Consider the following 15,117-nt stretch of genomic DNA (forward strand, 5'->3'; position numbering starts at 1 on the left):
TCATCATCAAATTGAGACTCTAAGCTTGAAGGAGTCTCTCTCCTTTGCTTACGGCATAGCTTCCTCCGTAAATGATCTATTTCCAGCTGCATGTTCCTAGTATCTTCCCCATAGGACACATGACTACCACTTTCTAGAATGACTCCTATTAGTATGGGTGGTGTGTACACTAACTTCGCGGTCTCTCCTTCGTTCAAGATTAAAGAACTGATTTTGACGTTGAGATCCCACAGATTCCTCATGGTTTGGCCCCGAACCTACCATGATTGAACAAGCTCAAGAATATTCAATTTCCCACAGACGACGCCAATTGTAAGGACTTGGTTCACTCCATAGCCCAAATTGAATGGACAATGACCCAAAGAGCACAAAACAATAAATTTGTTAGAGAGTGGGCTTGATAATGAATGTTCAATGAGTTAGAATTATGTCTATCACAATAGGCTAGCTAATATCAAAATGAACAAGACAAGCAATTTGAACAAGAAAAGTTCTCCTCGGTCAAGTCCGATGATGGTTTGTTCTTATATATTGCTCTTGGACTTATACAAAAATTTTGGTTCTTGGTTACATAGTGATTTTTTTTTTCTAATTTTTCCTCATGATCCTCTTCAAGGGAGTTCATCCCCTTTTATATTTCCTCTCTTTCTTTCATCTCAGCCCTCCACGTGTAGGTCAGAATGTTAATCTCCTTGATGCTTGTCCCATCAGCACCTTCCTGAAGTCTTTAGGGGTAGCTATTAGTTACTATTCATGCACCACTTCCACATTCATGCGGCTAGGGGGTTAGATGTAGAGCATTCAATGCGGTGGTAGCAATTTTCTTCTCAGATATTTCTCAATTCTCTTTTGTCTCATCCCTTTCTGATGCTTATCCTTCTGAGCACGATTGCTCGTTGCCCAGTTCTTGGTGGGTGGCCGGACTTTAGGCCTCCACCCTGTTAGACGAGGTGGGATTGTTCCTCGAACAACATTTCCTACTCACGGCGACCTATACTCTTCCACGGCCCAATAATCTATCTGTCATTGCTAGTACTTATTTGTCCTTAGGTCATTTGATGTCCTCAGGCGCGGCCCACGACCCAATATTTAGATTTGGGCCCTTCATCCCTACAAGTTGTTTGTAATGACTTAATATATTGTTAAGGGGGCCAAAATTTAAAGACAAAATTTGGTTACAAATTTAGTTGTAGCCTAAAACTACAACTCGCACTAAACAAATTAACATAGTTACATATTTTGAAAATTTAATTGTTGAATTGCATGTTCTTTATGTTCTTAAAACACAAGTCAAATTTCATATTAATCAAATGTTATTTTATATTTGATCCATAAACTTAAATTTTTATGTAATTTTAGACTTAAAAAACTCAAAATTTAAAGATGTGATTGATGACATAGCTATTAATCTTTAATTTTTTGAAATTTTACAAATATAGAGAATATAAAAAGAAAATGTAATTCAATAGTGAATTTGTCATAATTCACATCCGATAAAAAAATATTGAATGGAGTTGTAGTCATAGTCTGTAATCAAGTTTGTTGCCAAATTTTATCCAAAAATTAATTATATTGATCCTAAAAAGATTTAGAATGGTCACAAATATTTTTTAAAAATAATAAAATCATAAAATTTTTAAATTTTATATATAATAATTAATTTTTTGGGAAGTCTATAACTGCCCTCATGCGGAGCCGCCAGCGTGCACTGGAAGCACAAAACACAAGCCCGAGACAAAATTATTTCCAAAACACGTGTCAAGTTCCATAGACTAAAACAAAACAATGGGCTGAAATTCAAACATAGAATAGGTTTTCTCCCATTGCCCTTCAATTACAAAGCGGGTTGTCACTATCATGTATCGAGTCTTGTATTTTGATCCTTATTCCTTATTCCTTACTCGAATAGACTTTACAAAATAACTGTAGACCAAAACGGCAAAACGGGGTGGTAGCTTCTTGCGGCACATGGTATTTTTAGACACGTACTGTACCTTTGTCGCGTCAAATGCATTGGAGAAATGGACACGAATCCAATCCTTACCAAATTGAGAGAGAAGATATATGAAGCATGAACATGTCCTCAAGGAGGACCATGTTTTTTTAATTTTGGGTATATGTCTCACATGACAAAAGTTAGGTGGTACAGTACATTTTTTTTTAAAGGAAAATTTGGTTCCCAATTAAATTGAAATAGTTGGTTTCACTTACTACTTTTACTCGGACAGTATTTATCTTTCTAAGGAAAATGAAATACAATCCAGTTACACATTTGAATATGGTAAAAAAGAAGAAGAAGTAATGCTATCTTTTCTGGAAAAAAAAAACATAAAAAGTGATACTGAAGTTCATAAGAAGAGGCAACCTACCAATTAAGAAGATAATTTTTCAACAAGTTTTGTCGCCGGGGTGGTCTTCAACGTCTTCAACCCCCTTTCACAATATAAAAATTCTTAGTTTAAACTGTTGTGGGCTTTGGATCCCAAAGCAGTGCCAAAACTTCGCTATTTAGCAAGAGAGGAAGATCGCCAATAGTTTTCCAATTAGAATTAAACTCTTTGTCCAAAAGATTTCTCATTCTTTCTCATGGGCACTCTGTAACGAGGAGGTTGAATCTTGCACAAGTCGTTTGGCTGAAAGCCAAACAACAGCTTCAATCATGAGACAAGCTTAATTGTTCTGTCAAGAAAATTATTTTACTAATGTCATTGTGGAGAGAACTTTTGGAGAGCTAGTTGATCTTTTGAATTCATAAAGGATTTGTCCATTGGAAGTCCCATGAATTCTTAAGGATATTAATTTTATTTGCGAAAATTTATAATATATGTCATTTGTTAAGGTACCTTTAAAGTGTAATAGAATTGTTAGTGTTGCAAAAGAAAATATAGAGGTTATTTTTTGGATAAAAGATTATTATTCTTTTCTCTTTCCCAACGTATAACATAATCTTCAATCAATAAAATCTAAAAAAGTAAATAAATAAAAAAGAAGAAGAAACTTTCTCACCCTAATCTTACCCTAGTCCAGTTCTTGGTGCTTGGCCTCATCTATAATAATAATAATGCACTTGATGATATATTAGAAAAAAAAAAAAAAAAAGTCCATGATTCTCATCATAAGTAGGAAAACTACATTATCACGGCAGGTAAAAACATTGGGTTTGCGCATTTGATGATGAGATCCCGACGGTCATGGAAAAGAAAATGCACAGATGAGTCATTTGGAAATTGGAAACTCTTTTTTTTAATAAAAAAAAAACCACGAAAGTCACCCAAATAATCAGCACGAGTCATGAGGACTCTCATATTGTCATATTGATACAATTACAAGATATTATTTTATGGCATTATTGGCGCAAGGGGTGCTTCACCAGACCATAATCACACTTTGACCCTGCCAATTTTTTTTTTTTTTGACTTACTCTGCCAATTAATTAATATGAGGTTAAGGGTCACAATCAATCACGTCTTTAATTAAGATGCTGGGGAAAATGATTACCAACCAAACTTGGACCCCTATCCTATGAAGGATTCAACCAAAAATAAGTACCCGAGAAGCCAGAAAGTTAAAAAAAAATAATTAAAAACAAAGGACAAAAGATCAGTCACCTATTGCCTTACTCAAGATGTTTTGGTGTTTTACACGAATTTAATTGAAGTGTTACGAAAATGTGAAAAAATATTGTGAAAATTTGTGTTATGTTATTTAAATAACACAATAAATTTCTTCAGTTTAATAGTAGATTTCAAGTATTATTACTTAAAATAATATTTAAATTGTGGTTTAAAAAATATTGTGAAAATACATGTTTATATTATTCGTTATAATGCAAAAAATGTATTTAGTATTATATTTCAAATAATATATTTGCCTTCAAAAAATAACATATTTTAAAATGTGAAAAAAATATAAAAAAAGTATTTGTTGTGTATATATTTTTTTTAATGATGACATTATTATTTTATTTGAAAATAGATAAAATTTCATCATTTTACCGTTGCCTCTCTTCAGAAAACCGTTGTTTAAACAACACAACAAAACACCTTCAAGTTTAATAGCAGATTTCAAGTATTGTTACTTAAAATAATGTTTAAATTGTGGTTTAAAAAATATTATAAAAACACACGTTTAAGATATTCATTATAAATTTCTCAAAAAAAAAAAGTACTCATTATAATATAAAATTTATTTGGTATTATATTTCAAATAACATTTTAAAATGTGAATAAAATAAACATAAAAGAGTATTTATTATGTGTATATTTTTTTTAAATGAGGAGTACAGTAAAGTATTATTATTTTATTTGAAAATTGATAAAATTTCCTCATTTTACCGTTGCATCTCTTCAGTCTTCACAGACTTTCTCCTCTCCTCCTTCTCTCTTTTCTTTTCTCCACTGCTACTTCTCTCTTTTCTTTTTCTTTGTGTCCTCAAAATCCACTGGTTCTCATCTCTAATAGTGATCAACTGATATCCCAGGTGAAGTAAGTCAGTTTTGTCACCGTCAACAGCCACCGTAAAACCCACGCATCAGAGTATACGGCTTGAACTCTAATAATCCACAGATCTGACTGCAAATCCAGGTTTGAAGAAAGCTAGGAAGGATTTGTTAGGAGATTTGAAGTAGGATTTGAATCAGAAAATTTTATTTATGAGAACGAGTCATTGGTAGATAGAAGAGTAAATGAATCTGAAGAATTTATGAAAATTTATGAGGTAAAGTCCAAATGAATTTTTTGTGAGAGAGGGAGAGGGAGGAGTTTGAAGAGGACTCTGCATGAGAGGGAAGGTTCCAGGCGTGAATGGAGGAAAAAGAAAGAGAAAAAAAAAAGTTTGGAGGCATGAGAGAGAGAAAAAGAAGTTCCAAGCGTGAGTGAGGAGTCCCCTAAACTTTCAGTTTCGTGTAGTCTTCTCAGGGAGGGCCTACCGTTTTTAACATATTTACATAATTGTCATTAAGTAATATCATTTGAAAAAACTGGTAAGGATAAGTTCTTTAAATTCAACGTAATTCAAACCCTTCTAAATAAAATTTCTTATCCAACACTCTTCCTTTTTTTTCTCTCACAGTTTTCAATGTTTATTAAAAAAAAAGAAAAGGGAAGTTAGATGAGTTGTAAGTTGATATTTTAAAGTATTCGCATCAATCCATACAAAAATTCATGTTTATTTAAGCATAAGAACTTACTTTTCCTACTTTACACAACTGTTTTTCAAAATCACTTGCATCAACTTATTTATTATACACTCTATTTTATTTAAATAATAATTTTTTTATTTTTTATTATTAATAATTTCAACTTCTCTTATATCTTGCATCTTTTGCTTTCACTCTTTCTAGTCTCCTCTCAAGTCTCTCATCTCAACTCTCTCTCATCCCAAACCACAAAAACTCTCACAATTTGCCTCTTGTCTCTCTCTTTCTCATTTCATCCATTCACACAAAATCACGTTTTCTCTCTCTCTCTCTCTCTCTCTCAAAGCCACGACCTACACACCTTTATTCCTCACCAAATTGTTGATCTTCTCTTTGAAACAACCATCCACAGCATACTTGGCGATGGTGATGGTAGCGACGACGAAAATTTGGATTTGATTTTGGGTTTTCTATTGATGGGTTTGGGTTGATTTTCTATTTGATATTTTGTTGATTTTGGATTTGATTTTGTTGCAATCAAATAAATGCAAATACAAGTATAGATTATTCGCAAGTGATAATATCTCGGTTGGTCTGAAGTTGATCCACAGGGAGTGATTGACACTAATGTAAAAACCTTTATTATTAAGTAGAAAATAAAATAGTTGTTTGTTGTTTTTCCACCCAAAGATGAAACAAGATAATATTGAAATTACAATTGAAAATATTAAATCAAATTGAATTTGAGAGAAACTAATGAAAAAAAAAACACTAGAAATTCAAAGATTCACCTAATATTTTATCATATGAACTTGGATGAAGTTCTGCCATGTGGCTTTGAATAGATAATTTTTTTTTAGAAAGTTTCAACTTATGGTGTCCGCTCCTAATAATAGCTCTTTATTATTAGATCAAGACACCAATCAATTTTTGGTGTAGATGGAGATTGAACCGCAAATCTCTTATTCAAACATCAGAGATTTTACCAATTGAGCTAACTGGAACCTACTTTGAAAAGATAATTAAAATACTCTTAAACCACATCATAGATAAGAATAAATTTAAAAATATGGACTTTTTATTTCCTTTGGTTCAATGTTTCAAGATTACTTTTTGTTTCTTTTGATTCAATGTTTCAAGACTTTTCATTTCTCTTTCACACACACAAAACTCTTTGCATTTCCATTCACCCTTTTTACTATACTCCTCTATATACACATGCCCACAACCCTTCATGTCATTTTGTCTCAAATGAATCCATACAAAAAACAATATCACTTACCTTCAACCTTTCAACAACACCTGCATAACTCCAGCATTGTCTAATTATTTGATCCTAACCCGTATGAGTAGGATGTGAGCAAAGAAAGGGGTTAGCATTTTTTATTCTATGATGGAGCTTACGATTTTAATGTTAAAGTCGTACGTTGTGGATTTTGTGAAGGTTGTGATCAACTTTGAATCTTTGGGTATTTGAGATTTTGGTGTGGGAAAGTCATAAATGTACTTTGTTTTAGAACAAAAGATAAAGAAAAAGAAAATTTTTAATTGATTATTTATGAATTTAGTTTTTAGTTTTTGGTTTGTTTTAGAACCCATAATTTGTAAGTTTCTTTGTAGGTTTTTTACTGCTACTTTGTGCAGTATGAGCCATATTGATAAAAATAAAAATCAATGTGTTTTTAGCCAATTTCTTTTTGTTTAATCACCTCTTTATGTTGATACTTATAAATAATTTCTTAATTTTATTGAAATAATTAATTAGGTGTTTCAGATTGGAGTCTCCATATTTGGTTGTGACAATGGAGTAGTTGAGAAAATGTTTGGGAGGTTATTTAAATTTATGTATGTAGGAGCACAAAATCTAGCGACCCAAGCCCACTTAGAATAGCGAAATTGGTATTACCTAACTAGACCCAAACAGTGGTGGCTCCAGGAATTTTTCCCAGTGTATTCCTTAAGAAACATAATTTTTCCCAGCAGCGGCTATTGGAATTTTTGCCAAATGTATTGTTGTTTAGTTGTTTTATTAATTTGTTTGTCTTTTATAAACTATAATTTGTTATATTGTTGTTTCATTAATTATAAAATTATTAATTGTTATTTATCCTAATATAATTTAATTTGTTTGTCTAATTGTCTTTTATAATGTATTGGATAATTAAATTATTAATTATTGTTTATTAGTTGCTTTCTCCAATTAATTATTGGTTAATTAATATCCCAATCAAACAAAATTAATTAGTTCAACTAATTACTATGGTTGTTTGATACTTCATACTTGGAATATCAAACTATTACTTAACAAAAAAAAAAGAAAAGTCAATAAATTGTTCAGCACAAAAATATATAGACCGTATAGGTTAAGTCCAAGTCTAAAAAAGAGTGATTTATTACATATTTTATGACATTAGTTGAACTAATCAACTACACACAGCCATAGCTATATTTATTAATTATTAGTTGCACACTTGCACTAACACTAACACACAGTAAACCAGATAAAGTCAATTTATTGTATCTCACAAAAAAAAAACACAAACACCATTTTCCAAAAAAAAAAGAGACCAACAGCAACACTAACACTAAAAGACAATTAATAATCTGACCAACACTTCCACTAACTCCTTACACCAACACCAACACGGCAACCCTATATCAAAAAAAAAAAAAAAAAACCAACGCCAACACCGAATAAAGCAAAAAACAAATAGGGTAAATATTAATAAAGAGTAAGAGAGAGATTGAGATGAAGAGAGAGAGACTAAGACAAAGAGAGAGAGGGAGACTGAGATGAAGAGAGATAGAGATTGAGATGAAGAAAGAGAGACTGAGACTGAGATCAGAGATGAAATACCTTGAGGGGCAGCGCCGTCGGGATTCGGGCAGCACGTTGAGGCGAGGAAGACCGATCCGATGTGTTCTGCCGTTCTGGAGCTCAATATATTGGGTTTATGGGTTAGGTTTTTTTCTTTAGACTTTAAGTTAGGTTTCTTTCTTTCTTTCAAGCATCGTCCGTTGGTTTCTGATTTCAGTATATTGGGTTTTGGTTTTTTTTTTTTTTTTTTTTTGAATCCGTGGGTTTGATATTGTAATATGTTGGGTTTGCTTTACTTTTTTTTTTCTTTAGATTGGGTTTTTTTTACCGATTGATGTTGGGTTTTTTTTCCTGGTGGGCTTGCTCTATTACAATTTTTTTTTTTTTTTCATTTTTTAGTTCAAATTTTTTTTGGGCTTTTTTTTTTTTCTTGAAAGTAAAACAAATAAATTTTTTTATTTTATTTGAGGGTGTTCCTCATTTTGATCCAAGGTGTTCCTAATTTTTTTTAAGGGTAAACAAATAAAAAAAAATTAATTATTATATATAATTTTTTTTTTCCAGTTCAGGGTGTTCCTGGGAACACTCTGAGCTCAACGTGGTGCCGCCACTAGACCCAAACCAATAGATATTTGTAAGAGAGTGAGACGAAACAAGTTGGGCTTCGCCCGATGATACAGATAAAGAAGGAATAAGCGAAAGTCAAAGACTAAGTATATTGATAATTCTTTATAAGCTTACCTGAGGACAATACTCTTGTGCAAATGTACACACTGTTCTCCTTCTTTTCTCTCAATCATTGTTCTAGCTTTAATATTTTTCCCTTTATTTTTTTAGATCCCCTTTCTCTGGAAGTTATTTTCCTTTATATACTCTTAAGCTCCTTGCATTCTAGCCCTCCACCTACAATCCTCTAAACTCTCATTAGGACACTTGTCCCATTAGACTTCTGGTGAAGGTGGTAGAATGAGTTGCTTAGCTGTGGATCTGCTGTTCAGGTCACTTCCTCATCAATGAAGTTGATAAAGTTGTTGTCAGTCATTTAATGCGGAAGTGGTAGGTGAAACTTTATAGGAGACTTCCTAAAAATATCTTGTTTCTCTCCTGAAACGCCCCTCTCACCCCTTATACTCCCAGAAGACGTTCGGTCTCTTCCCACCTTCTCCTCGGGCAACCTCATTCCTCGGGTTATAAATGCTTCTATATGGGAATGACTGAAAGCTACAGTTGTGCTATCCTTCCTCGGTCTTTGGGTACCCACAATGTAATTTTAGGATATAAAAGTATTTTATGCTTTGAATTTTTATTTATAGATTTCAAAATCATTTAATTAGTTTAAAAGATAATATCTACTTTAAATAGGAAATATTATAATATGTTATAGTCTTATAGTGTTATACAATTAAAAAATATAAATTAAGAAAATCAAATTTCAAAATATTCAACAATATCGTGGACAAACACAAATATTATACAACAAAATAAGTATTATATTTAGGTCTTAATATACATAATAATGATTTCAAAAGTTGTAAAATATCTACACATTGCATGGGATATTATCTAGTTCAATCTAAAAGCACATTAGCAGAAAAATACTCATTACCCGGTTTTTTGGTTCAGTTCATACTGCTGCTTCTTTTCTTTTCGTTTTTTTTTTTTTTTTGACTTTTTTATGGGGGGTTCCAAATAGCAACCTAAGTGCTTTCGGAAGTAGTTTCACGTAATGTTGAGGGGTGAATTGATTCCACTAGTTTCCATCTCTTATGGTTGAAAAATATCAGTATATGATCTCAATATAGACTCTTCACTTCTGAATATTAAACATTTTACTTTTCCTCACACTTTCTAAGATCCATATGGGCCTCTCTTGTCAATATTTTGACCGAACATACCAGTGGACTTATCAAACCATAGAATCAACATTGGCTACACGCCAATTATAAAACAAGCGGTCTAGGACAGGACAACAATTTTTTTTTGGGTCATAAACGTGACAAACTGTGGTTTTCTATGATTTTCTCATATGTAACTAGTTCATGTTCATAGGCCATTTAGGGAGGTAAAAAAAAGCAGAAAACCAGCCAACAAAAATGAATCAACAAGTCATTACTTAACATAGCCCAAGGAATGAAAAAATAAGAGAAATTTACACAAATTTTACAGGCAAGAGTATGAAAGGCAGTAACAAAGTTTCTGTTCACAGATGACACACCTCCACTCCCCAACATATGTACTTCAGAATTTGTCTCTCATGCATCCCGAGTCCCAGACTGTTTTTTCACCATTAATGGTTTACAATTCAAACCAAACAACAAAAATCCCAAAATAACTTTTAAAAGAACATATAAATAAAATCCCTCACCCCCCACATTTTAAATTTCCAAACAAAATTAAGATTCAAAGAAATATTAAAACCTGTATTAAAAACAAAGAACCCTGTTGCTTATTCTGCAATTCAATGCCCTCCCAATTGACAGGAATTTACACCCACTGGCCACAAAGGTATTTGCTTAATTAAGCTTAATCTGACGATGGTTTGGTCTTGGACCTGTAGAGGAGCTTCTTCTTCTTGGAGGTTTGGTTATCAAAGGTAAGCACCACTTTACCCTGCCCTCCTACTTTGAAGCTGTTAGAGATCACTGTTTCATCAGTTGGGGCAATCTTCCTTGACTTCTGTACAATCACAGTGTACCCGCCCTCCTCATCCGGCACAAATTCAGCTCCATAGCTGACATCCCAACCAACAACTCTGACTTCCCAAACCAGCAAGCCAGTCTACAAAATTCAACAATTTCCAATCATAAATTACATGATATACAGCTAATTATAACGTTGTCCATTAATTAATAAATTTTATTTATTTGATCAAAGGTAGGCCTGGCTAGTACCTCAGAATATGGAAATTCAATGGTATGTTTAGATGATGGTTTGATTGTATCCTCGATAACAGGGTCTTCAATGGTGAAATCTTGTTCATCCTCCCTCTTTAGCCCACCATACTGAACTGGCACTTGCTCAGGAGCTATATATCTGTTTAATTAACCAAACAACTGAATCAATAAGAGAAACAGACCCAATTTCAAACCTTTTTCCATTTCACAATTAAGATTCTATTTTTCAGATCTAACAATATCCATACTGTCTCATGTTAGATTTCTAAAATTTAATAACCATGAAATGAATCCATATACAAAGGTACAGAGAAAGAAATGAATGAATGAATAAATGAAGTAGAGTTTATTACTTGAAAATGGTTTCAGCAGACTTGGATGGGCCTGCAAATACAAACTTGCTCTTGGTCCTTTGTGTCAGGAATGGACTAATCATTCTATTATAAGCAAGGTACCACCATGGAACGTTGATAAACACCTTCAATAGCCAAAAGCCCCACCAGTCAATAAGAAGGTCAAAACCCCAAATTTAATTAAACAGATTCTTTTTAATTTAAAGGACAAAAATTAATATTTATGTACCTGTTTAGCTAGGAACTCAGGGTAGTTATCCTGAAGCAATTGAACAGCCATCTTGGTGGCCTGCCAGAGCTCCCTCTTGCCAATTCCAAAGGAGTTTTTGAAATCGTTGACCTGAACAATGGAAGAGATGCCAGTAGGACTGAAATCAAGCTTCCTAATACTCTTCTCCAAGAACTGAATCCTCCATTTAAGGAACTTCTGGCGCTTCTCATCAGTTGAGAAAGTATTCTGATACAAATCCTTGTTCTGGAACTCACTGAAGGCGTTGTAGCAAACAGGATGACCTTTTTTGTCATATCCATGAGTGAAAGCCACCTTGTCCCAATCATTACCATGATCTTGCTCAAGAAGAACATCAATTTCGAATTCCTTGCGCCAACGGACCGTGTTCTTTATCATAGTGAATGCATCCTTCACCTTGTAATCCCTGGCTCTAAGGAATTTTAAGAGAATTACATCGCTTCTCTCGTCCTGAAGAAGTGGGATTCCCCAGATTGAGACTTCTTCGGGAGCTGGAGGAGGAGTGACTTCTTCTTCTTCTTTAGGTTCCTCTGTTTCTGTTTCTGTTGTGGACGGAGGAGGAGCAGGAGCCGAGACTTCCACTATGGTCTCTTTGATTGCCTCAACAGTCTTCGCACCGTCCTCATCGACAATAGAGGTCACCTTTTCCACAACAACAGCAACCACCTCTTCAGTGGGTGGTGGTGGTGGTGGTGTAACCTTCTCTTCTTCTTCTTCTTCTTTTGCTTCAATCGTAATCGAGGCTTCTTGTTCCACTTTAGGAGTCACTAAAGCAATCAACTCTTTTTCTTCTTCTTCTTCTTTTTTGGCTTCCGCCACTTCTTCCTCCAATTTTGAAGCCTCTTCTTTCACTTCTTCAGTTTTTGATTCTTCTTTCACTTCTTCAGTCTTTGATTCTTCTTTCACTTCTTCAGCAGCAGCAACAGGAGACTTTTCCTTCTCCTCTTTCTTCTCTTCCTTTTTCTCTTCCTCTTTAGGTGGTGGTGGTGGTGGAGCAGTGAACTCGTGCTTGTTAAGGGCATCTTGGATGAGTTGTTTCAGCTCATCAAGTGCCTTCTTTTGTAAATCAGGGAGCTCCCCAACCACATAGCTTTCTTCCTTGAAAGAATCCGATTGGGTAATATTAACTACTTCTTCTGAAGGTTTGGTTTTCTCCTCTTCCTCTATCGAAGTGGCTTTTTCTGCCTCCACCAATTCTTCAAAAGTAACAGGCTTTTCCGGTGCTTCTGGTTCCGGCTCTGGTGCTGGTGCTGGTGCTGGAGCTGGTTCATTTTCTGTGATGGGTTTCTCAGGTGGGGTCACTTCCACCACCTCCTCCACTATCGTTGATGAGGCTGCTACTTCTGGCGCTGGCTTTTGATGCTGTTCCTCAGCCATGGAAGGGAAAAAATAATTATGTTTCTTTGTACTTGTGTTTGAGTTTTGGGCTGGGTTTGAGTTTGTGCTTGTGCTTGTGCTTGTGTGATCAGCGTATGGTTTGTATGTATAGAAGAGTAGAGATTGTTGGGGGACAGTGGAAGGGCTTAAAAAAAGGAGGAGAGGTGTGCGTTAGAGAGACAGAGAGGGAGAGAGAGAAAATTTGGAGAATGAGCAAGAAGGAGGATGTTGTTGGCTTTCTTGTTGTTGTCGTTGATCCTCTGTGTAGAACCAGTCTGTCAGACCAGTTTGCCAGCTAGTACACCACTTCATTAGTGGGCCCAAGCACCCCCTAGGGCTATTCATTATAAACAAACAGCTATTCTCTTTTATTCTTTTCTATCTTTCTTTTTTGGTTATATATGTAATTAACTGCCTTTCAGTTTCACCACGCTATTCTTTTCATTTCTTTCTAATAATTCTCCCTTTTTGAGTTTCAACTTTTAACTTGCCGTTTGTTTTTACCTTTTTATTTTTTGGCTAAATTAAATACTATACTATGCCTTCTTCAAATTTTACCTCTTAACATTTTAAATTTTAAATCTTATATCTTAAAGTTATATTTTCTTGATTACAAAAAAAAAGTTATATTTTCTTGGATCTTAAGCCCTTTTCGCTTTTGCTGATGTTTAGCTTATGACATGTACTAATCAGTCCAGTAAAATTGTGACGCAAATTATTTATTACATTTAATAGAATAATAAGATTTTTATAAAAATAAATCTTAAAATAAAATAAAATAAAATTTCAATATTTTTACTGAAGAACGGGATGAACTTGTTCTCCCTCAGAGAACATATTTGGCTATTAAGAAATATATCAATCTATGATATTCCCAGAGAAAGATTATAAAAAAAAAAAAAAATCTCAACAAATAATCCCTTTATTTGGTTTCAAAGAAAATGAAGGAAAAACACCAAGCAAACCACCAACGAAAACCCATCCGAATCCAAATTAAAATCAAACTTCAAATCGAAAACCCACTTGAATCGAACCCCCATTTAAGAAAAAATAAAAACAAAAAAAACAAATTGTACTGGTCCAGCCGTTTCAATTGGTCCAATTGAGAATTCATTTTGTACCCGTTAATAACCTTTGGTCTTTATCCCCAATGATAAATTTGAAATATATCAACCAAGGGTAATTAAAGAGTTCTCAATAATTTGAAGGTAATCACAACTAAAAATATTCTCAAACCGCTCTAAAAACGATGATGAAAATTGACATTTTCTCACTGTTTTAATCATAAATTTTTATGCACAAATAGATTTTGAATGAGCTTTGTTTAATTGGAAAGTAGACATCCTGGGATTCAATTTGAACATATATTTTGTATAATTTGGATTTAAAATGTGTAAGTTATAGTCGTTTGAGTTGAGTCAACAATGTAGTCAAATTTAGGGTTCTAAGCGTGTGTTTGGAACCATACAAGTGCATACACGACCATGCACGCACACAGTGAATTCTAGAACTTCGTAACTTCAATTTTGGGCACCCAAAACTTCTTTCTTTGATGGGGGCGGCCCGTAGACACTTAGGAACATCCAAACCCCTCCAAAAAGCCCTAAAAACCTTAGTTGGCCGTATAAATACCCACCTTATGTCTCAAATCCAAACCCTAGTTAGAGAGAGTTTATTTTTGCCTCCATGTTTTCTAAAACCCTAGTTCATCTTTTCTAAACATACACATAAGCACACTTGCAGGTTGTTTGATATTTACAAACCTCTCTCTAGTAGTTTTCTAGGGCAGAAACTAGTTTTTCTTATTTGTTTTCAAAATAGTTTTGTTCTTAAGTTGTGGTCATCAAATTATTATTGTGATCTTTAATTCCTTTGTTCTCTTAATCTGAATCTGTGTTATAGGCATTGAGAGATCAATTAAAAAACTATAAGCTCGTGATCCTAAGCAAAGTGAGTATCTAACAATGATTTCTTCATTTGCTTAATTGGATTCATATGAGTTCTTTGATGTAGTTTATTTAAATTCTTGTTTTTGACTTTTTTTATATATAAGTTTCGTGATCTACACCCCATTTAGATGACATATCGGTATGTTGGTTCCTTCTTGAAAAGGCAGGGTGTACGGTACTTAATCTCTCTGAAAGCTGTTTAGACTCAAACTGTGCGTGAGTCTGGGAGTACGTGGTGCCTCTTAAAAAGAGGCAAAAGGAGTCACCACCTAGTTATAGGTCTAGGAACCAAAAATGACTCCATGAAGGTCGTCCTACTAGACAAGGTCCGGAGCCAG

The 15,117-nt window shown here is 33.9% G+C and overlaps 1 protein-coding gene across 1 annotated transcript; it reads right to left on the reverse strand.

Annotated features, from left to right (window-relative positions):
* Window positions 1-10,050: 10,050 nt before the first annotated feature.
* On the reverse strand, window positions 10,051-13,146 carry LOC142622188 (patellin-3-like). Its single transcript, XM_075795620.1, has 4 exons — window positions 11,433-13,146; window positions 11,204-11,328; window positions 10,848-10,989; window positions 10,051-10,734 (listed from the first exon to the last, which is right to left on the reverse strand). The coding sequence occupies exons 1-4, from the start codon at window positions 12,828-12,830 to the stop codon at window positions 10,480-10,482; spliced, it is 1,920 nt and encodes a 639-aa protein (XP_075651735.1). The 5' UTR covers window positions 12,831-13,146; the 3' UTR covers window positions 10,051-10,479.
* Between the last annotated feature and the right edge of the window lie 1,971 nt (window positions 13,147-15,117).

This window comes from Castanea sativa, chromosome 1, assembly GCF_040712315.1.
Source record: "Castanea sativa cultivar Marrone di Chiusa Pesio chromosome 1, ASM4071231v1".
In the NCBI taxonomy this organism is placed as follows: Eukaryota; Viridiplantae; Streptophyta; class Magnoliopsida; order Fagales; family Fagaceae; genus Castanea; species Castanea sativa.

Bases quoted from the DNA above. Each gene is read 5' to 3' on its own strand.
- LOC142622188 (XM_075795620.1), bottom strand. From the start codon at position 12,830: ATGGCTGAGGAACAGCATCAAAAGCCAGCGCCAGAAGTAGCAGCCTCA. The intron at 11,329-11,432 runs GTACATAAATAT...TGGCTATTGAAG, and splicing joins CTGAGTTCCTAGCTAAACAG to GTGTTTATCAACGTTCCATG. The intron at 10,735-10,847 runs GTACTAGCCAGG...TGAATTTTGTAG, and splicing joins TTGAATTTCCATATTCTGAG to ACTGGCTTGCTGGTTTGGGA.